The following is a 24696-nucleotide window of genomic DNA, read 5'->3' as shown; positions in this document are numbered from 1 at the left end:
ATATAATATCAAAGTTATTCCCTGCATACAGTTCCTTTGTGACTGCATCATAGTATCCAATCAAATTGGTCAGGCAAGACTTTCCCTTAACAAAACCATGCTGTGTCCGAGCTATAACTGAAGTCTTGTCTAAATGATCCTGCAGTGCTTCTTTAACTAGTGCCTCCATTAATTTTCCTGGAACAGAAGTTAAACTCACAGGTCTATAATTACTTGTGTCTGCCTTTGTACTTACCCTTAATACCATTCTGCTCCAATTTGTACAATAGTCTTCCATGCGCAACAGTGTCAAAAGCTTTCCTGAAATCCAAATATATGATATCAAAATTATTTTTTGTATCCAGTTCCTTTGTAACCACATCATAATAACCAATCAGATTTGTCAGACAAGACTTTTCCTTAACAAACTCATGCTGTGTCTGAATTATTGCTGCAGTCTTGTCTAGATGATCCTGCAATACATCTTTAACCAGCGACTCAATTATTTTACCCGGAACAGAAGTTAAACTAACTGGTCTGTAATTACTCGTGTCACCCTTCGATCCCCCTTTGTCAATTGGGGATACATTTGCACATCTCCAGTCCGTGGGAACCTCCCCTGAGTCCAAGGATGCTCTCATAATTATGGCTAAGGGTTTGCTTAGTTGCTTTGCCGCTTCCTTTAATATAACTGGATAGATTCCATCCACCCCAGGTGCTTTTCTTATGTTTAACTTCAATAATTTCTCCTCCACTTTGCTCTCAGTTATTACAAAATCATTAAGTACCCTGCTACAATTTGATAACCTTCTGCCATTTTCAAATCTTAATAATTCCTCATGTGTGAATGTAGATGCAAAATACTCATTCAGTTTGTTTGCTATCTGAGCAGGATCATCAACAGTCGAACCATCGATGTCAAGTGGACCAATCAGATTCATCCCCTTCCTTTTAGAGTGTATATAAGTAAAGAAATCCTTGCTGTTTTTCTTAGCATCTTTTGCCAAGGATTTCTCGTAATCTGCCTTTGCCTGCCTAACCTCCTTTGTGACCTGAATACAGACTAGCTTATATCTGCCATTGTGTTGGTGACATCCTTACTCTTGCTCAGACAACACAAGTAAGGAGGTATAAATTTAAATTGAGGATGGTTGGAGGGCAGATAGGTGAAAATTTTGCTAGCATCCAGAGGTAGTTGGTTGTTGTAACAAAATTCCATCTAATGTTGTGGAAGTGGGTAGTTTAAATAAATTTAAGGAAGAATTAGAAAATAGAATAGATGGACAGGTGATGTGAGAAGGTCTCTTTTTTTGACACTGAAAATGTCTTTAGTGGGGTTACTTCAATTTTTGCATTATGAAAAAGCATTAGAAAAAAGTGTTACAAAAAAAACCACAGAGGAAGTGCACATGCATATATATATTATTATGGTTAATCAATTCACCTAATTCTTTAACCATAATACGCGAGAAATTATACTTCCTTTGGAGAATGTTATATAGTAGATTATTTCAAATGAATTGAATTTCAACACAGAGGAATAAATATATGTATATATACTCCTCCATAATAATATATATATATATATTGCATATTCAAGTCAAATATGTTAATCAAACTAATAAAGGAATCAGTAATTTACAACAGAGACTCATATAACTTCAGAACAATATTCAGATATGGATTTAATTGATTTAACACAATCATTAAGTGTGGGGGGTAGTTGTTGACGCATCGGCTTCTGTGGCCATAATGCACCTCCCAAGGTTTTTGCAGTACTTTGATCCAAGCCCGAGGCGGGATTCGAACCCGCGACCTTTATTAAGTGTGGATTTGTTAATATGCTACTGTTTATATGCTATGTATCAAGGACTTAATAGATGGGTAAAAAGAGAATTTCCTAAAATTATTCAGTACCATATTTATGATATCAGTGATTTCATGCATATATGCATGAAATGGTAACTTTACACGTGCCTTTCATTAATGACAAGAATGAAACTTTAAATGAAAACAGATATGTCAAACTTTATGAACAAAATAAAGAATTAATTTATGAGTGAAGGAAAGAATTTGAATCCAATATTGAAAAGAAGCTAAAAATTTGTAGGCAACTGTGCACTGAACTGGACAATAATGATCAAAAAACAATGGGAAAAAATAAAAAATTTCATTCAAAGAGGTTGATGGTTTTGTTTCTTGTTTCAAAAATATTGATGATGAAATAAGAATAGCCATGTTGAATCAATTATCACCTGTCATGAAAAGATGGGAGAATATTATGTCGTCCAAAGAACATTGTTGGTTAATGAGTTATACGAATAAAGAACAATGCACATTATTGTTAGAAGCTATCTATCGTGAAATCGATAATTGAGAATACGAACCAATACAAGTGTTTTTCATGGAACCAGTGAGATGTGAAAGGACATTCATTATCAAACTGTTGATGGAAACGTATAATTGTTTCTACATTGCACATAAAAGATTGCTGTACAAACTGGAGCAATGCGGCATTAATGGCAAGTTGCTGCTATGGATAAAGGGATGGTTGAGTGGAAGAAGACAAAGAGATTATCAATGGACATTGCTCTTCATGGAGTAATGTTATCTAGAGCCCGCCGTAGCCTAGTGGTCAGGCGCGCGGGTACATAAGTACACGTGCCTTGAGTGACCGGGGTTCAAGCCCGTGACTACTGAATACGGTGCTGTTTCTTGTATTCTATCTATCTTGTGAACTCCTCTGACCATTTGGTCGTCCCAGAGTATAAACAGAAACATTTATTTATTATTTATTAGTGGAGTTCCCCAGGGTTCGGTGCTGGGCCCATTGTTGTTCTCAATATTTATTAATGATATTTATGATGGTATATCAAGCTTGTTGCTTGATATACCATAAAAATGCTTGTCATTTATGTTTATGGGCATTCTTTCTGATATTACACTGTCCTTTAAGAAGCATTTTATGGACTCGGGTTAAACTGCTTCTGGAAACGTATAATTGTTTCTACATTGCACATAAAAGACTGCTGTACAAACTGGAGCAATGCGGCATTAATGGCAAGTTGCTGCTATGGATAAAGGGATGGTTGAGTGGAAGAAGACAAAGAGATTATCAATGGACACTGCTCTTCATGGAGTAATGTTATTAGTGGAGTTCCCCAGGGTTCGGTGCTGGGCCCATTGTTGTTCTCAATATTTATTAATGATATTGATGATGGTATATCAAGCTTGTTGCTTGATATACCATAAAAATGCTTGTCATTTATGTTTATAGGCATTCTTTCTTTCTGATATTACACTGTCCTTTAAGAAGCATTTTATGGACTCGGGTTAAACTGCTTCAGGCATTCTGGAATTTTAAAGTTGCCGTGTCGAAGGTCTCAAAGCCAAGGTCATTCATAAATATTTTCCTGTATCTTGAATGCTCATTCTTTACTTATAGGGCAGCGGCATGGTTGCTTGCTGAATCTTAAAACATAAAGATCCAGTTTAAATACTAGGAGTGGGTATTACATTGGTTTGGAATAAAATTTAGGGTGTACCATTCACTATCAAGAACTGAGTTGCTGAAAGCATTATCCCTTCAAGCAACAATACATAATGTATGTACTTTCTTTGTTTGAAGTATTTGCTAAATTTTATGTGTGGGACTGACAACAGTCTTGATCTATGAGACTTTGTTACCTGGTGCACTCCGAGGAAGAATCGCTGATTTACGGAACTGTGACTATCTTTCTATTGTGTTATTATATAGTAAATCCTCTCTGAGATTCCTTGTACTGGGGTACCATTTGTATTTGTAATTTTGTATTTCTTTTTTTAAATTTTAATTTGGTAATAAAGTGATTTTATATAAAGTGTAGAACATTTGTTTTTTATTCTTAATCTATTGCCTTACCAAAACATACATGGCAGAAAAGGCTTAATTCTACAAAGTGGGCAGAGGCATCCCTTCTGATATTACCCCATTCTTATAAGAGTACATTCTTCAGAAAAATATATTTATATATTCATATTTAAATTCATATTCACATTTATTGCAAGTGGTTTCACTCTCTCATGCCTCTTTCTTTCTAAATTCTCAGTTGGTTCAAATCTAGGAAAACGCCATATATTCCTGTGCAGTCCTCACCCCGTAAGCAGTGACACATTATCCTTAAATTCTGAATTACTGTCTGGGTATAATTTCACAATGTAGGATGAACCTGGCTCGCAATACTCAGGTGAATCCAATGGCTGACAGTCTACAAGGATGAAGAGAGGAACAGTAGTGTACCATAAAACAATTGCTTACACCAGAACAAGTCCACTAATGATATAAGAGCAGTATGCACTCTGGATCCACTGCTTTGTGTAGTTTCCTTCACACCCAAAATGTATTTATCAGTAGTAAGCAATGTGTGAAGCAGGATTTAGCAGACTAAATTACATGATTCCACTTCTAAAATTCATGACATCACTGAAAATAGATGTCAGTTGAATTAAGTGCTGATCCATATGGATATCCTTCCCAGAGATTTTATGCAGCATTTTCAAACTGGAAAGTTGCCATTCTTGATCATAGAATGCCTTCCAGCTTGCCTTGAATTTGTCTTGCAAATTTTCCAGAGATAAAGAGGGACATTCTTCCCACACATTTTAGTCAACATAACTTTTAATATCATTTCATGCCTTTTAATAGGCTGCTGATAGACACTGAATTTCAGTATACGTGCTTTAGTCTAGTAATGCTGATACCCCTTAGATGATAATCTTACTGCACAGAACTAACAATCATGCCTTAGTAATGACTTCTACAGGGATGGGATACATTTAAATAGAAAGGGTGCAAGAATATTTGCTGATGCTATCGAGGCAGTGTTAGGTGGGTTAGAAAACTGATAGCTTGGGGGGATACAAGGACTAATAGTTTAACAGTAGCCGTAGGCAGAGATGAAGGTGATTCTTGCATAACTTCTATTAGAATAAGTAGCGACCTGGAGTGAGGGGTGTTGGGGGTTTCAGGGACGGATGTCAGTCATAGTGAAACAGGTGGGTATATGGGATGTGTTAGAGTGGCTGGGAATAGGAATAGGTGCATGTATACATGCATGTATACCAATGCTAGAAGTATAGTAAATAAATTTGATGAATTTGAAGTGTTGGTCAAGACATCAAAGGCGGATATTGTTGGGATATCAGAGATGTGGTGTCACACAGATATAAGGAATACCGAACTGGAATTTGGGGAGTACAATGTGTACAGAAAGGATAGGATAGGAAGGGAGGAGGTGTTATGCTGTTAATAAAGAAAAACATAAAATCAAAAGAAGTGCATCCAGTTGATATAGATGAACAGTGCACTGTTGAGTCAGTTTGGTGTGACATAAGCACTGCGAAAGCAAAAATTAGAGTAGGAGTGTTATAGGCCTAATGACTCGAATGAGTACAATGAACAATTGTACAGAGAAATAGAGTGGGCTAGTAAATCGGAATGTCTTATAATGGGGGATTTTAACTTCCCAGATATTGACTGGAACTTGTGGGTTGGGAACTCACACACTAGTCAGACATTTGTGGATTTATTGGATGATTGTTTTCTGCAGCAGCATGTTCGAGAGGCAACCAGAGAAAGTAATACTCTTGATCTGGTTATCAGCAGTGATCATTCATGTATTAGGAATTTGCAGAAAAAAGAACCACTAGGTGGCAGTGATCACAGTGTACTGATGTGGGATTTACTTAAAGATTTAATTACCATCAGGGGAAAAGGAAAGGGTTTTTGCTTCCGTAAAGGCGAGTACAGTGGTCTCCGACAGTTTTTAAATTCTGTACAGTGGGATCAACTGACGATGTTACCAACAGTAAATTCTAAGTGGGAAGCATTCAAGGAATTAATCGTGGAAGCTACTAAAAGTTTCATACCTATTAAGAAATATTGTTCAAGGTTTAGGCCTAAATAGTTGTCAAATGAACTAATGAGACTCGTAACAGAGAAGAAAAATGGATGGGATGCATATAAATTATCAAGCGACTCAGAAGCCTATGGCAGATATAAGTTAATCTGTAATCAGGTCACTAAGGAGGTTTGGCAGGCAAAGGCAGATTACGAGAAATCCTTGGCAAAAGATGCTAAGAAAAACAGCAAGGATTTCTTTACTTATATAAACTCTAAAAGGAAGGGGATGAATCTGATTGGTCCACTTGACATCGATGGTTCGACTATTGATGATCTTGCTCAGATAGCAAACAAACTGAATGAGTATTTTGCATCTACATTCACACGTGAGGAATTATTAAGGTTTGAAAATGGCAGAAGGTTATCAAATTGTAGCAGGGTGCTTAATGATCTTGTAATAACTGAGAGCAAAGTGGAAGAGAAATTGTTGAAGTTAAACGTAAGAAAAGCACCTGGGGTGGATGGGATCTATCCAGTTATATTAAAGGAGGCGGCAAAGCAACTAAGCAAACCCTTAGCCATAATTATGAGAGCATCCTTGGACTCAGGGGAGGTTCCCACGGACTGGAAATGTGCAAATGTATCCCCAATTCACAAAGGGGGATCGAAGGGTGACACGAGTAATTACAGACCAGTTAGTTTAACTTCTGTTCCGGGTAAAATAATGGAGTCACTGGTTAAAGATGCATTGCAGGATCATCTAGACAAGACTGCAGCAATAATTCAGACACAGCATGGGTTTGTTAAGGGAAAGTCTTGTCTAACAAATTTGATAGGATATTATGATGTGGTTACAAAGGAACTGGATGCAAAAAATAATTTTGATATTATATATTTGGATTTCAGGAGAGCTTTTGACACTGTTGCGCATGGAAGACTATTGTACAAATTGGAGCAGAATGGTATTAAGGGTAAGTTGCTACAATGGATAAAAGGATGGTTAAGTGCCAGAAGACAGAGGGTGGTAATCAATGGATGCTGCTCTTCTTGGACTAATGTTATTAGTGGAGTACCACAGGGTTCGGTGTTAGGTCCACTGTTGTTTTGTATATTTATCAATGATATTGATGAAGGTATATCAGGCTTAATGTCGAAGTTTGCAGATGATACAAAGGTTGGCAGGGTTGTTAATGACAATAATGGCAGTGTGCTACTGCAACAGGATCTAGATAATTTGGGCAGATGGGCTAAGAAGTGGCAACTGAAGTTTAACCTTGACAAATGCAAAGTACTGCATATGGGTAGAAGTAACCCCAGAGAAACGTACCAACTGTGTGGTACTACACTTAAGGTGGTAGAAAATGAAAAAGACCTGGGAGTAATTGTGCAGTCAGATATGAAGTTCTCTGAGCAATGCAGACAGGCTGCCAGGGCAGGTCATGGGGTTTTGTCAATGATATATAGGAATTTTGCTAGCAGGGAAAAGGAGGTGATTATCCCTCTGTATAAGGCAATGGTCAGGCCACGCCTTGAGTACTGTGTACAGGTCTGGAGGCCTCATTTTAGGAAGGATGTAGATTTACTTGAGCGTGTACAGAGAAGGGCAACAAGGTTGGTGAGGGGAATGAAGGGATCCTCTTACCAAGAGAGGCTTAAGTTCTGCAAATTGCAGTGGCTGGAGACTAGGCACCTGCGCGGTGATCTGATTGAGGTATATAAGGCCTTGAATGGGTTGAGCACACTGAATTCTGATGGGATCCTTCCACTTGTTCAGATTACGAACCTAAGGGGGCATAAATTCAAATTAAGAAAAGACAGATTTAGAATAGATGTGCGTAAATTTGCCTTTAGCCAGCGGGTGGTTAATTGCTGGAACAAACTTCCATCTGTCGTTGTGGAAGTTGATAGGTTGAATAAATTTAAGGAGGAACTGGACAGGCATTTGGAGGGAATGGTGTGATTTTTTTTTTTTTGGCTGATGCTGCATAAGCTCATACATTTGCTTTCTTGCTTCACATGCCACTACTACTACTACTACTTTACTTACAGGTAAGCTCACTTCCATTCCATTTAGAATACCAAAACACAAAATTTGATTCAATATGTTTTGGTAGGGCAGTATAGTTTACTACATGAGATCATTCAAGGACAAATACTTACCATGACTTAAAGAAAATTCTGATATTGTGGCACTTGGCTCAGTTCTTTCTTTAATCTTACCCCTATAAGAAAATTTCTTTATTCACAAATAATTAAATCATGCAATAAAGAATAGGAAATACTTATTATAACACACACACACACACACACACACACACACACACACACACACACACACACACACACACACACACACACACACACACACACACACACACACACACACGAGTGGAGAAAAATCATGGGATACCTACCTAGTAAGGCCCATCTTTCGCACAGATAAGGGCAGTCACAAGGCGAGACATTGCACCCACTAGTTCACAAAAGCATTCCACAGATATTTCCATCCATGCTTGCTGCACTGCTGTCCATAATTCTGTCACATCCTGGATGGAGATTCCAAAGCTCAAATGGACCTTTCCACAGCATCCCAAAGATGCTCTACAGGGTTCATGTCTGGTGAACGGGGAAGCCATCCCATGGTGGTAAAATCTGCGGAATGCTCTTTGAACCACGTTCTAGTCACCATGGGTGTGTGGGGAGGTCCACTGCCCTGTGGGTGCACGATGACCATGAAAGGATGCAAATGGTATGCAAGGATGGACACAGAACCTGCACTGTTCAGACATGTGTCTAGGCGTACTAGCATGTGCCAGTTGAACATGCCCCAGACCATTACCAACTGTCCAGCTGCCTGAACAGTTCGCCGTTGATATGTGGGTACATAGTTTTGTGCAGTTTCTGCCAGATCTGCACCCACCCATCCCATCCATTTGAAATAAACTGGGCAGGGGACTCATCAGACCAGGAGACCCATCTCCAATCATCCAAGGTCCAGTGCTGATGTTCTTTCGCCCAGTTGAGGCATAGAGTCCTGTGTCGTGGTGTTAGCAATGGGACTCTGGTGGGTCAGCAGCTCCCATAACTTATTGCGGCTAATGATCACCTGATGGCCTTGGTTGAGATGTTTGTGGCACCTGCCTCGTTGAAATTGGTGGTGATTTTTGCCACTGTCGCTCGCTGTTTGGTTGAAACAATGCGAGACAGACATTGACAGCCACGTTCATCCACCACTTTTCTCCATTCACAGTGCTGTCCACGATGAGATGTCATTCTGGAACTGGCTTATTCCAGATACACTCTTGATACTGTTGAATGGGAATGGTGCAATTTCTGTACCACCTCCACGATAGAGTGACCCATGCATCGGGCAACTACTATCATCCCTCTTTCAAAGTTAGTTAACTCTGACGTTTATCCGCACTGACATCAAATTACTGTCTATGTGAATGCAGTCATGCAGTGTACCTATATACTTGCCAAGTGGTGGGTTCGTTCACTAGCGAGAGGTGTTACAGCGTCTTGTTGCCCAGGAACCAGGTTTGTTGTTTGTTATTTGGTTTTTAGGAGCATTAGCAACTAAGGCCATATTGCTCCGGGGATCCTGATGTTTCCACATTCTCCGTATTTGGTGGTCATGGGTTCGAACCCCGGTCTAATCAAGAGGCGTGTCCTACGCACTGCTGCTCCGGCCCACCTGGCTACGGAGGTGCCAAGGAACCAGATATCCCATGAATTCTGTCCTTTCAGTGTATATATATATAACTTTTATATGACAAGTTAAACTAGTTGTTTTGTTCCTTTAAAACAGGTGGTTAGTACTTTGTACTGATTAAATGTTATATTATCATGAGGAAATGTTAAAATAAAAATAGCACATAAACATATCTGCAAAAAAAAGTTTACTTTACATCTAAGAAAATTTAATAAATTTTCTAATTTTATGGATAAAATGGTGAATGAAGGGATGGAGAGAGAGAGAGAGAGAGATAGAACAAACTGTCATGACTAGTGCATTTTTGTAAAATGCCTGACTGAATTCAGCAAAAGTATTTAAATTTGATTAATCTGTTTATGATGTCATTTATGCTAATAAAAGTAAAAAAATGCTATCATTCAAGACTTCTGGTTAAACACTGTTGACCATTTCAAACAAACTATAATTTTATGTATGTCCATCCTCCAGTTTTCATTTACTTTAAGTGCTTCCCTTTGAAGTCTTAGAATAGAAACCTGTCAAATCACATGTTCTAGAATGCAGAGTTAGATACAGAAGTGAAAAAATTTTCATGCAAGCAATCTGGAAGGAAATAGAAGTGAAAACACCTCCAACAGGATAGCTTATCAGCACAGACAAGACCATTTAAAAATTAACAAAGCGCACACAATAATATACATAGTAGTGTCATCTTATTTCTATAACTGAAACATATGTTCCATTATTAAACATACACTACAGCCTTGTAGCAGCACACCAGATGCAGAACAGGGTAAAGTAGTGCTGACATGATATTGTCAAAATACTGCTTGGTCAAATATAGTGTATATAAGGCCTGACGTAGCCGAGTGGTCAGGAGCGAGAGTGCATAGCATGCATTCCTTGGGTGGACCAGGGTTCAAATCCATGACTACTAAATACGATAAATATTTGTATTGACAGATTTATTGTAAACTCTACTGATTGGTTGTCGTGACGGAGTATAAACAGAAAATTTATTTATTTATTTATATCAGTTCCTTCACCATTGTAAAGAGGGCAGGATAAGTTAACAACAATAATTGGTATGCTACTCAGTTGAGATAAATAATTTGGTTCATATAAAAAAAAAGATGACATGCTGGTAGGTGTGCAAGCATTCAATTAGGGTTAACTTATTCTGAGGAAAAAAATTTTTCCTGCAGTCTGAAGCTTCAGCCCTGAATTTTTAATAAATTTTTATTTATTATTTATTTGATTTTTTTAACAGTGCAGCAAAAGCGTGTATCTTCCTTGCACTAGTGACTAACGTTAAAGTTAGAGTGTTGAATTAAAGGAGAGACTAGGCTCAAGGTACCTAAACTTTGTGGTGACATTCTTAAGTACATTTTATATTCTTGAGGTCTTCTGAATACAGTTCTGAAAAAACAACACAACTCACACATGGATCTTCTTAACCCTTCTTACATAAGGGGTAAAAATTAACTTACATATAAATATATTTACCATTAAGCAAGGTAGCTATAAATCATAAAATATATGTATGGGGTAGGAAAGGGCAGGCACTAACACAAAAATAAAATAAAAAATGAATTACAATAATCAAGCTCAGGTGTACTCTATAAAAAAGCAACAGAATGCTCTTTGTAAATAATTTTCAAGAACTATTTCAGTTGTGATCTATTTTCCCTACTTAACTGAAAAATATTAAAAATACATGTATAGAATAGATTTTATCCAAGTAGTAAAAATTACTTTAAAACAGCATAGCTGATTACAATGGTCAGCATTAATTTTCTTTATGAAATAATTTTAACAGATTCTCATAGGAAATATGTTCAAAAACTCAGATAAGTGCTTAAAAAATTCTCATCACCCTTAGTTTTCAAATATTGTAGGTTAATGACTGAAAAACAAATCTGTAGTTGGTTTAATCATCCTTTCCATCTATTTTATCGATTTATTTTTTACATTTTTTTCCAGAACATTCAGGACATTTCTAGAGCATTCAGGAGCTTTCTACATCATTCGAGAATGTTCTGGAATGGGCTAGAATATTGCTACGTGTGGAAGAAAGGATGTTTCTGGAAGGTTCTAGAACTTTTGACTGAGTTCTCTAGAAACATTGTGGGCCTTTTAGAAACTTCTCTACCAGTATATATACAAGTGGGTTCTGCACCAAGCAAGCAGTTTTGTATTTCAAAAAGTGCACGTGTTTCACAAAGAAAGTGGTGAACAAAGTGAACAAGTGTTTGTAAACATGTGTTGTGTGCATTAGTGTAAATCGTGAACTGTGTTTAAATTAGAAATAAAAATCTACAATTTCTTAATTGTGTTCTTATGTGAAATATGCTGTATTCTTGCCAAAATAAGCCTGATAGCTTTTGCTACGTTTGCCGAGAATTGGTATTAAAATTGCAGTGGAAACCACTGTCACAACTTGTGAGAAAAGCCTATGAACTCTATTTTGGATGTGAGGTCAGAGATCAAGATAAAGTATGGGCTCCAAAGATTTCCTGTAGCTCATGTTCAAGTACATTAACAGGCTGGCTTAGAGATAGTCATAAATCAATAGCTTTTGCTGTTCCGGTGATATGGCGGGAACCTCGAGACCACATAAATGACTGTTACTTTTGCATGACCAATATTTCTGGTTTTTCTGGGAAATCCAAGCATAAAATAGAGCATCCCAACATACATTCTGCTCTAAGGCCAGTTCCAAAGTCACCAGAAACTTATGGACTTGACTCCGATTCAGGATATCAGAAAAGGGGTCTCCAGAAGATGCAGAACCCAGAACTCGTTCTGGGTTCTGTATCTTCCAGACTTTTCAACTCTTGTTACTGCAAAGATGCATCTAATCACTCAGGTAAAATTGAGCAATTTTACCTGAGTGATTAGATTCTGGACTGAGAATCTGGACCTCTCCAAAACCAAGGCTCAATTACTAGGATCATGGCTCCAGCAGTGGAATCTTCTTGAAAAGGGTGCCAAGGTGTCTTTTTATATGAAGAGGCAATCTAACATAATGACCTATTACTCCATGGATAGCACTTTGGTTTATTGTAACAATGTCCAGGAATTAATGAAAGAGTTATATCTGGAGTATATCACCTAGCAGTGGAGGCTTTTCATTGATTCATCCAAGGTCAGTTTGAAAGCAGTTTTACTCCATAATGGAAATAAGTAACCATCTATATCCATACAGTTCACATTAAGGAAGCATACAAGAACCCACAGGTTCTTTTGCAAAAAATATACTATCAAATGGCTAAACCATTTGAAAACTACACCAGGCCAGAAAAATGTAGCACATCCTCCTTTGGTGGATAAGTCAAAAATATATTTACCTCCATTGCATATCAAGCTAGGTTTGATAAAAAATATTTGCAAAAGCAATGGACAAAAAAGGAGAAAGATTTTCCTGTTTGAGGCAAAGTTTCTTGAATCAGTGAGGCCAAGATAAAAGAGGGAATTTTTGTGGGTCCTCACATACTATTCTAAGATGAGGAATTCACTAAAAAATTAAATGTTACAGAAATAAGAGCCTGGAAAACATTCAAAAACATCTGCCAAAACCTTTTAGGCAATGAAAAATCACAAAATTACAGTGAAATTGTGGATGAGCTAATTTCAGCATACAAGGAGTTGGGATGCAACATGTTAAAGCTTCATTACCAACATTCCTATTTAGACTTTTTTCATAAAAACTTCAGAGCAGTCTCCGATGAACATGGTGAAAGGTTTCACCAAGATATTTCTCAAATGGAAAAAAGATACCAGGGAAACTGGAGTCCAAATATGTTGGAATCTCATACGGAAAACACCAATGGATGATTATTAAAGGCAAAAAATGACAAAATAAGTGTTTTATTATCAGATAAATATTTTTGTAATAGAACAAGGTTAATAGACCCATTGTTCAATATTTAGTACTGTATGTAACATTTTCTTATAATATATGAAATCTTTTTTACTAGAAACTTAGTTTTTGACTTTAATTCCTTCATTAAAATTGGTGGGTGTTAACAGCAATATGGTTGCCATATTTGAATTCAGCAACATCAAATCTACAAGAATCACCCTGAATTTTAACAGAGAGCAAAAAAAAAAAAAAAAAATGTTTTTTTTTTTTTTTTGCTGACCAGTGTTACTGTATGCATGGCTTCTCATTTTATAGCCAGTGGACACTTTTCCTGCTTGAAACAGCCTTAAATATTTCAGTCAGCTTGAACTGACTTACTTATTAGATACTCACTTTGTAATAGAATTTCTCTGCATCTTTCTTAAGATTACTATTTTGTACCTGTAATTTATCTTATTGATTGCTTTTAGTTTTTTTCATTAGGTTAATTTTCTTCCTGAAGAGCTCTTTCTAAACCTTTATACAATACTTAAATGCACCCATGTAGTCCTAGCTCACATAGTTCTTGTACATTGATGAACACTCCATTCACTATTCTGGCTGTCTGTTTATATTGTTGAGAGTGCTTTGTGTCAGTATGTGCCACTTCAGAATGATGTAGATGGAAATGTTCTTGAAAGGTACCGAAGAGTGTCCACATGTTTCAAAGTTGTACTGTTTTCATGATTCATTGGATAATTTTAAATCCAATTCATGGTGTTAATATCCATTTCCTAGCACAGATTTTTTTTTTTCTCATTCATCTCTTCTTCAAGAATATCCAAAAATTTATTGTACATAGTATAGTATTTGGGGTCAGGTGCCACTGGTGGCTTATTGTACACTAATTATTGTTTATTGTATAATAACATAGAAACATAATTAATAATCTTTTTAAACAGAGGGTATTAATTTTCTTAAATTCACCAGCCAACTAATCGGAAATACAGTGGGCTATGTGAACATCTACTGGAACGACTATTGCCTTCTTAAAAATGAGGCTAGTGGCTCGATCTAGCAACTTGCCTGTCTACAAAACCCATGTAAACAAGGCTTTATGATGTTAGAGAAAGATATTGTGATTATTGGCTTTAAGTTTGAAAACATCATGTTGCTGATAAATGCATCTGATAAGACTGTTTTACCACTGACTCTCTGAGGAGCCATGAAACTTTTTTTTGTACCACAGCAAATAAGATTACGAGGCATCAGCATATTGTGTCTGTAAATTTCATGTCATCTAGGGTCGGTTTGCCTGCTTTATTGGATAAGAAACCCAAGTTCCCAGGGATGGCAAACTGTGTCAAAGACTTGTGGTGTGAAATCAAACGTTATTAAAAATTACACCTTTACAGTATTATCAGACCTTTTCCACACTGAATAGAATGACAATGATTATAACAACTGTGCCACTCATGAGCGCAAGTAATCTTGGAATGGAAAGTGGCATTCTGAAAAGGAATAAATATACATTTTTAGGGCATTGTTAAACAGCATGGTCCAATCAGGAGTCCTTCACTGGTTGTTTTATGTGCTACTACTGCACACAATTTGGACCATTACTTGTAGGCTAAATTTGTGATGATAATCTGGACTAAAAAATGTGTTACCTGTACTCTGAGGTTCCATGAAATTAGTCTCTATGTGCATGGACAGAATAATACCATGTTAGAACTTAAAGTGTATTTAGTGGCTGTTCACAAACCAGTGCCAGTGTTTATAGCAAAACTGGGTATTTCCTATTCACTCACAGAAACCTAAGCTTAATTGCCAAATGAATTTGTGGAAGGAGAGAGAACAACAAACCTTCCATTTTACAAATTTAGCATTTTCTTCTTCTTGCTTTTAATTCATACATTAGCAGAAGATGGAATCTGTGAAAACTCTTGCTTACAATCTGATGTTCATAATTTTAGGCTTTTATTTTTAATGATCCACGATAACACAAATTCTTTTGGATATTTTTCTTTTTTTCCAATTTAATTCCTTCATTATTTTAACACTTCTAACTAATCTACTTTCATTAATATCATAGTTTTAAGGCAATATAGGTTATATCGCTCCTTTAGATAATATTCATATTAAGAATATCAGAAAATGTAACTTAACTATATGTTCAAATAATGAATTTTAATGGAGCCCAAACTCCCCAGAATGAATAACTTTCATTTCAAATTACATGGATTTTGAATTATCTGAATTATCTTAACAGCTTATTTTGAATTATCTTAACAGCTGTTAAATGCCACTTATTTCAAAATAACCATTGTCTTCATATTATCTAATACCCATATTGGCTACACTTTCTTTGATATCTGACTAAATTAGAAAACATTTCTTATGCAAGTTTAGTGAATCTGGTTTTATCACACAAATTACATATTAACAACAAAAAAAATAAGATTTTTTGACAAAAAGCACATGCTATAAAAGGTGATTGTTACATTCTTTTCAATTTACCTCTTTCCTTGTAGATTTTTAATTGCCTCTATCATTTTTTTATGCCTGGTATCATCACCTCCCTATAAGTAAAATAAAATTCATACCACATATATATATATAAAAAATGAATATCAAAATATATTTATTATGCTTAACAGAAGATTAAGTACATCAAATAAAAAAAAAATTAACTCAAAAACAAAATATTTAATAACTACTTCAATGAAAGAAATTCTTTTCAAAATTTATTTGTTATAAAATCATATCCAGTATTGCCTAAAAGCCATACTACATTAGTTTGGTCAATAAATCCCTTTTCAAGCCTAGTGCTCATCTTGTAAAATTTCTTCCCTCACATTGGCATGTAAATGCGATTTCATTATTTTTAATATTGAAAATACACATTCACATGCTACTTGTGTGGATGGCAGTGCCAATATACATTTGTATGCCATATATAAACTAGAGTATGTGCAAATATGAATATTGTATTGTCTAATAACTTTAAATATGCAATGAATGCAACCTTTGCATGAATTATCATGAGTTTGGTGTTAAGGCACAATTCAGTTTTTTTTTATTTCTAAATTTTGACAATTTTCACTAAAGTGAATCAATTAATCCCACAGTTGTGTATAGTCAACATTAATATTTTGCAATATAGAATGGATGTTTGTTGCAATACAGAAAACAATGGCTTGTTATTATCACTGTTTATTTATTAATTAATTTATAATATATAGATTTCTTGGACCGAGGAAGAAAAAAATCCTCATAATTTTTTTTATTTGTTTCAAATCGTAATTCAATGCTTGTTACTGCATTATTAATTAAAGTTTTAAATTTAAATTTTAAATTGTAAATTTCTACCTCATACTCTTTATAAGGAAATACAGGTTGGCCATCACTAATCCAGCAGCGTTGGGACCTGTGGGGTGCCAGATTAGCGAGTTTGCCAGATCACCGGTGGTTATTTTAGCACATACATTTTATCCAACAGCTAACCACCTCCTTCTACCTTTAAAATGTTGACTGCCAAGCTAGTTTAAGAAAAAAATTCCCCAGGAGGCCAAAAAATATTTAGGGAATAATTTGATTAGTAATTCTAAAATAAATATTGTAATGTCAGTGTTATCGTTGTTTCGCTTAAAATATTTTAAAAAAAAAGTATTTTTTTATGTCGCATATATGTGGCCAACGTGCCACATATGTTGGTTACTTTATTTCTTGAGAAGCTGTGTCAGCCCCATACGTGTGATGCTATTACAGCATACATATGAAGGTCATTTGTGATTAGTTTATTGCACGCGTGGTGCGCATGCTGCAATAAAACTAATTACGATAAAGTAAACTCTTAAACATCGCAATAAGTTTGTCAGTATTGTTAGAGATTTTGTGAAAACAAGTTCATTAGCACGCTGTATTATCCATCATATTGTGTTGTTTTTCTGCAAGTTTGTATAAGTGTGTTGTAAAAAAAAAAAAATCTAAAAAGGAATGGCTGAAAGAAAATTACTAAGATAAGAGGAACTGAGAGAAATTGCTAGAATTTACAATTAAGCAGAGTTAAACTTCTCACAGATACACCGCTGTCGAGTTTTTCAGAAGTTCAACTTTATCTGTTACGGACAATGTACGGTGTTTGCGTTTTACACCACGAGAGGCACTTCCTTTATGCATTGGAACCATGGCTGGGGCTAAATGTGAGCAGGTTATAATAATAAATGCAGAATAACGAGTGGGAATGACTTGCCAGTGTTTACGAGTTCGTGCCAACAGCAGATGCTGCAACTAACGCCACCAAAACAGTAGTGGCAGGTCGGTGCGCCGAACCGGGAAATTTCAAATTACATTCCTGGAAATTATGTCCGAATTAGCGGCGGAACCGGATTACTGGTGGCCGGATTAATGATGGTCAACCTGTAGTATGATTTCCTGGGCATTCACTTTACCTTTCTGGGTCTAACAGCAGGGTAGTATGGTTCATAAATGATTCAAAATCTTTTAGATATTTAATAAATTCATCTGTTTGTTCTTTCACTTTTTCAAAATTATGGAAGATATTTTTTATTTTATATTTTTTGAGATTATTACAATATCATAAACTTGCATGAAGTCTATGCCTTGCATCTCTAAATAATTAGATGTTGGTGTTAAACTTTCAAATAATTGTAATAAAGTAAAGGAAAGCAAAACAGTTTCATTTTTATAAAATATTTGTAAAAATGAGGATGCTTCTGAGCATGTCTTTTCATCAAAATCAGTACTATTCAATATTTCTTGTAATACTTCCAGAACTGTGGAATAAATCTAATTTTTTTTTATTTTGAAAATTGCCAAATAAAGTACAAAGAGCATTACTTTTGCTCCACCATATTGTCTCAGCAATCTTTTTAAGACTTTTTACTTTATTATCTTTTTAATGCAGTTTTCCCAAATAGAAAATATTACACAGGATTCAGAAAAAAGCATGCTATTCTATTAATATTAATTTTGGGTTAATCATATTAACCCAAAATATGATTTTATTTTTACATATGATTGTGTACTATCACATACAACTACATTTAAAATATGTACATAACACTATGTATATATAGCATTTGATGACATTTCCTTTATGTGAGGACTGCTCATGCTCCTACGGTAACATGTGCTGCGAGCCGTGATCCTGTGTTATTTAAGGATGTAACATGACAAGTTAAGTCTTAAGTCTTACTGTTGATAAAAGAGGCAGTCAGCTCTGAAAGCTATGGTTGTTTTTATCGCTTTTATTCCATATAGTGTAATTACTATTCTTTATATTTTATTTTATCTTATTGCTTTTATTGTACAATCAGTATATTTTATTTTATCATTTCAATTTGATCTGGTCTTACACTATATTATTCCTATTTTAATAAAGTTTCAGTTATAAGGTTGGTGTATTATTGCAGTTATTATGAATCAGAACATTCTCAATCCCAGAAGACTATTTGAAGAATCCTTTATGTGAGCTTAAAGGCTATTATTAATACATTGGCCAGACATATTTGCAGCACAATCAAAAGTACAACGGACTATATATTTTTTTCCCCCCTGAAGATCATGTTCTTTTAAGACATTTTGTAAATAATTTTTTAAAGCTATACCTGTTGATTTTTCTAAATTTAAAATAGTTAGTAGTCATTCTTCTACTTTTCCTTCACTCTCTACATATCTAATTATCACTCAGCACTGCTTTATCACACTGATGTCTTGTGTACTATCTATTTGTAAACAAAAATACTATGTGTAGCGAGTTATTTTATTAATAGTATTTAATAAAATAATGCTAATTAAATACTTCTGAGTAATACCATTAATAAAATAATTAGCATTATTTCATTAATAATACTTTTACTTCAGAAGGGTTACCAATTAATATACTGCCTCTACCTTCAGCACTTTCTTATTTGAGTTTTTCAGTTATTTTTCTACATAACTTTAAGTAACTTGTCACTACGACAATAAGTTACTTAAAAGTTAGCTATGAGCAAACAAAGTCTAAAAAATTTCCCTTTTCCCTTATTCTGTTGTTTAGAAGATTTCATTCATTCCTTTATAACTTATTTCTTGTTTTGCAATAAAGTATATTATATCTATCAGTCTTAATAGTATTAATCTGTTTTTCCTTACTTCATCTCGTTTTTGGTCTTCTAAATCTTTCTTAATGAAATTTTCTATATTACAATGTTTTTTCACATGAAAAAAAGTATCTACAATAGTTTTAAGTCCATTAGAATTTTCACGATCCTTTACTCTATCGTAAATTATTTTAAAGTTATCGAAACCAGTAACAAAATTCATTCGCTGGGAATGGTTATACACCAATCATTGTCTTGATATTTTATCATTATTGGGCATATGTCAAAAATACAATTTAATTTCATTAAAAAGGAAATGTTTTATTTTTTAAAATCTCTTTGGTTCAGTTGTACAGGGTGATATGATAAAAATATCAATTTTTCAGATTGTGATGAATTAGGATTTGGTGCGACAAACTTATTTAAAACCGCACATTAAGTGTCATTGGTTTCACTATTAATTTCACTTTTGTTGTTCTTTTCTAAAATTTTGTGTTCTTCAGCTTTCTTTAAATTACTTCTTCAATGATTTCATCATTATATATTTTTTTTGTCATATGGTTTTTGGCTTTCCTCTGAATCCTTTCTTATATTATTATTTTTGGTATTTTCTTTGTATTCACATGATAAAAATCTCCTTACATTCTATTACACTAATAAAGTTTTCTTCTGGTTCACTATTTTGGACTAGAATATCTGTCTTATTGGTTTCTTTTTCTTTAGTTACAAAGAAAACTACAACTGAGAGTAGAAGTAGATTCATTTACAATGATTTTAGGTTTTTTTTTTTTATTAAAAAACAATTAAGAATGGACTGCCTTGATGTTTCAGCAAGAATTTCTAATAATTTTTTTTTCTTTTTTCATAGCCTGATTTAACTTTTTTGCAACTTCTTTATCTTTTAAAATTTCTTGGCATTGGTCAGTCATCTACAAGATAATAAAATTTGATACTCTAATTCTATATTTATATTATTATTAATAGATGATTAATTTTAATAGCATTCATTAATGTAATAACAGGATCTGGATTGACATATGCAAATTTAGACACCATATATTGATGCTTTTAATTTTATAAAATATTCCGACACCACACATTAATAAATATTTGAAATGCAGGCTAGGAGAACAGATTGCTTTGCCTACATGCATTCCTTTAATAATTTTACAATTGAATATTTTAAGGTTATGTTAAATATTTTAAGGTTAAGGTTACTTCGGACTTGTGTAAATTTTTTTTCACTCAAATTTTTTTTTTTTTTTTGGATTGTAAAATTAAAACAGTAAAAAAAAAAAATAAAATAAGCAATCAATAACGACAAACACGGCATGCACAAATTGTGCAAGTGAGATATGGAGTAACAAGTTTATGAATCTTAAAAAAATAGGAATGAAGAGAAGGTTCTGAAAATTGATTTATGTATTTTTATATGACTGAAGATTTCAGTGAAGGGGACACACATTTCACCATAACAATGTTAAAACTGACAGAATTCCAGCTATCGGTATTATTGCAAATGCAATAAGATCGAAGTCCAAATTGTTATTATTGTTTCATGGTAGTGACCTCCAGAAATGTGCTTTAGTAAAATGTGAGATCTCGTGAGGTGATAATAGTGTGTTTATGCCTTAACCCCATGAAATTCTTTACAGAAAATTTCATGTTGACCGTTACCATGGTGCTGCCTAAGAGAATAAGTGACAGCAGTACTAGTATAACTACCAAGAAAAGGAAAGCGATTGATTTGGATCAGAAAATTAAAATAATAAGGATGTATAAAAATAGTCAAACATTAACAAGTATCGTGCTGAATTTAGATTTGTCAGTGTCAACAGTGAACACAATAATAAAAGACAAAGACAGAATACGAGAAGTGGTGAAGGGATCAGCATCAACTATAATACCTACGAAATATATATCAGTTTTTACAGTACAATAACATGCATTTTTTTCCCCTTTTCTTATGTGCCACTCTGGCTACTTCACTGCTGTGCCCAGATAAAGTTTTTAATTGAACTAATTAAAAATATATAACTATTTCTTTATGTATATAACTAATATATATAAAAAAACTAATTAATTGAAAAATATATAACTGTTTTTCTTTATTATTTTGAGGATATTATGATATTATGTGGTTTTTGTAATTTTGGCATATCAGGGATATACACTGGTGGGCAAAACTTAAGGACCAACACTATTTCTAAAGGTTACAACTACAAAATCAAACGAAACAGCCTGTGTGATTTGCACAACTGTGGCCGCTCAGTAGAAAGCTGGCACATGCAAAAATTTGAATCGTGATAAGAGGGCTCACATAAACAGATAAAAGCAGTAGTTATGTGCAAATTACTGAATGGTGAGCACGATTTTTACAGACGTTCGATTGGTTTCATACAATGCTACAAACAACGAAATGGCCAGTAGACAACATCTGGATGACTTTACCCAGAATCGAATAATTGGGAAGCTCAAGGAAGGTCGAAGTGAGAGGAGTGTAGCTGCAGAGTTCGGTATCACCTATAGCATCGTTTCACATGCAGTCGGCCGTCAGAAGGACCAGTGGTGGTTGTCCACAAAAAACAACGCCCAATGATGACTGCTATATACTCCTGCAGAGCAAGAGGGACCAACACCAGACAGCGGGATCCATTGCAAACCAGCTGCACAGGAGCACAGGATGCAGGATATCGCAGTTTACTGTGGCCAGGCGACTCCACAAAGGTAGACTGTTTGCTGGACAGCAAGTACACTGTGTCCCTTTAACACCTACCTATCGGAGGCACCGTTTACAGTGGTGCATCGAACTCAAGGACTGGACAGCAGTGCAATGAGGTAAGGTACTATTTATTGATGAGAGTAGATTCAGTCTCAGCAGCGATTCTGGACGTCAGCTAGAGGTTGGTACACGGTATCACCCTGCAAACATCACTGAAAGGGATTGATATGGTGGTCGAGGTGTTCTCATCTGGGGAGGTGTTATCTTGGATGGACGTACACAACTCTAGATACTGGAAGGCGGTACTGTAACCAGTGCATGCTACTACTGAGATAATCCTTCCCCATGTGCATCTGTTCCGAGGTGCCATTGGCCCCTAGTTCGTGTTTATGGATGATAGCGCCACACCCCATCGCACGGCAGCTGTTGATATGCTTTTGGAAAGTGAGGACATTGTTCATTGTTGTTATGAAAATTTCACGACACAAGGGCAACTGTGGCCAATATGTGTCTGTCAGTGTCATTATGTTCATTTTAATGATTTATGGATGGATATATCAGTGTATTTATTATTCCTAGATATTTAATGTATATAAAGAGTTCACTTAGGTTTGCTTTGTCACCAAGTACATGAGAGAGGGTTAGAGGAGCTTGCAAGTTTGCTAATGATTGGAAGGATGTGGTTCGAATGGCTGAGTAGGATGGACAATCAATCAGGATGTGCCTTACTGTAAGTTGTATCTGACAGACAGATCTTCTCTTAGAAGTAAATGTTTGTGAGTGAGGAAGGTATGCCCAATGCACAGTCTTGTTAATATAACTTCCTCCTGTCTATTTGTATGTGAGCTAGAATTCCACGAACATAGATCTTTTTTTATTCTGGGAAGTTTATTGCACGGTTGGTCCCTCCAAAGTTATTTCCAAATGGAAGTATATTTGATACGAAATACATCCCTATAATCTGCAAATGGTACAAACTGAAAGTTATCTTGTATATTAAGATCTGGATTTTTTGCTGCTTGGTCTGCATGATTATTTCCTGGGATTCCAACATGGCTGGGAATCCAACAGATAGACACTTGTTTTCTTGCTTTATGCAAAACTCTGAGTTGTTTTTGGATATGCTGAATCAAGGAATTTGAGGAATATTTGCTATTCTGTAAAGCTGCTACTGCACTAAGGGAATCAGTATAGATTAGAGCAGGTAGAAGTTGATGCTCGGTAATATCATCCAGCGCTAGTTTAATAGCATATAATTCTGCAAACACGAGGCAAGGAGACAGATATAATATATTCCGGTAAAACTACTGTTTGTTGTTTGTTATTTGGTTTTTAGGAGCATTAGCAACTAAGGCCATATTGCTACGGGATATGCGGTGGTCATTCCCTGACCTTTCCGCATCCTCCGTATTTGGTGGTGACGGGCTTGAACCCTGGTCTAATCAAGAAGCGTGTGCAATGCACTGCTGCTCCTTCCCACCTGGCTATGGAGGCACCAGTAAAACTACTGCAGCACATACTGAGTCGTTAGATTTTGATTCATCTGTGTAAATCTGATGACTGTTTCTATTTTCAAAACTGTGCAGTGCATGGAGCTTCTGTATAATGATTGTAGAGATCGCTTTTTTATTCATGTTTGTAAGATGTGATATGGACAAAGGCACAGTCGGAATCCAAGGAGGTTCTGAGTTTATATCTACTGCAGAAATGTGCTGGAAATGTATTTCCCAAACTCGAGCTAAGTGTCTGAGATGCAGCCCTACTGGTTTATTTTCATTTGGCTTGCAATCATAACTACTCGTCCATAGTGGATCGTGAATAATGGACTAATTTGGATGTGATGGCTGACTGTATATTTTTGCCGCATACATGCACAGTAATCTCGTTGAAGGTGCAGCGGGGGTTCCGATGCATCTGCACACAGGCTGTAAATTGGTGAAGTTCTAAATGCTCCTAGAGCTATGGGGAGAACATTATGGTGAATGGTATCTAGGCGACATAAGATGCTCCTTCTTGCTGAAGCATATATAGGAGATCCATAATCCAAATGAGAGCTAATCAAAGTTTTTTATAATAGTAGTAATGTGTACCTGTCAGCTCCCCAGGCCATTGTAGATACTGTGTGCAAGATGTTAAGTTTTAAGAGGCAACTAGTTCGAAGTCTTAGTATATATTCATGAAAGTTTAGTTTTCTATCTAATGTTAAGCCTAAGAAGGAGAAATTTTGAACAATAGGTAGAGCAATTTTATTTAAGTATAAGACCGGTTCAGGATGAAGACCACGCATTTTACAGAAGTGTATAACAGCAGATATTCTATATCCATTATTTTTAGTCCATGCTTCTATTTTGTTTATGGACAATTGGAGTCCATATGGACAAAGTGGTATAACCTTTGTGATATTGTTCACCCGCAGTGCAAACAGTGTTGCACTTAATACTGAGCCCTGGGGGACCCCTTCCTGTT

General features: G+C 35.4%; 1 protein-coding gene across 1 annotated transcript in view; it reads right to left on the bottom strand.

Annotated features, from left to right (window-relative positions):
• LOC150083651 (U3 small nucleolar RNA-associated protein 14 homolog A) overlaps positions 1 to 24696 on the bottom strand; it is a 114970-nt gene that overhangs the window by 74112 nt on the left and 16162 nt on the right. The window contains exons 4-5 of the mRNA XM_090377418.1: positions 15922 to 15983; positions 8021 to 8082 (exon numbers count right to left, since the gene is read on the bottom strand). Of these exons, the coding sequence (XP_090233544.1) occupies positions 8021 to 8082; positions 15922 to 15983 (124 nt within the window). The remainder of the gene's footprint in view (positions 1 to 8020; positions 8083 to 15921; positions 15984 to 24696) is intronic.

Source organism: Mastigoproctus giganteus, chromosome 7 (genome assembly GCF_048544385.1).
Source record: "Mastigoproctus giganteus isolate SK-2022 chromosome 7, ASM4854438v1, whole genome shotgun sequence".
Taxonomy (NCBI): domain Eukaryota; kingdom Metazoa; phylum Arthropoda; class Arachnida; order Uropygi; family Thelyphonidae; genus Mastigoproctus; species Mastigoproctus giganteus.
Note: the sequence above shows the minus strand (reverse complement) of the source record. Positions and strands in the feature narration are given on the sequence as shown.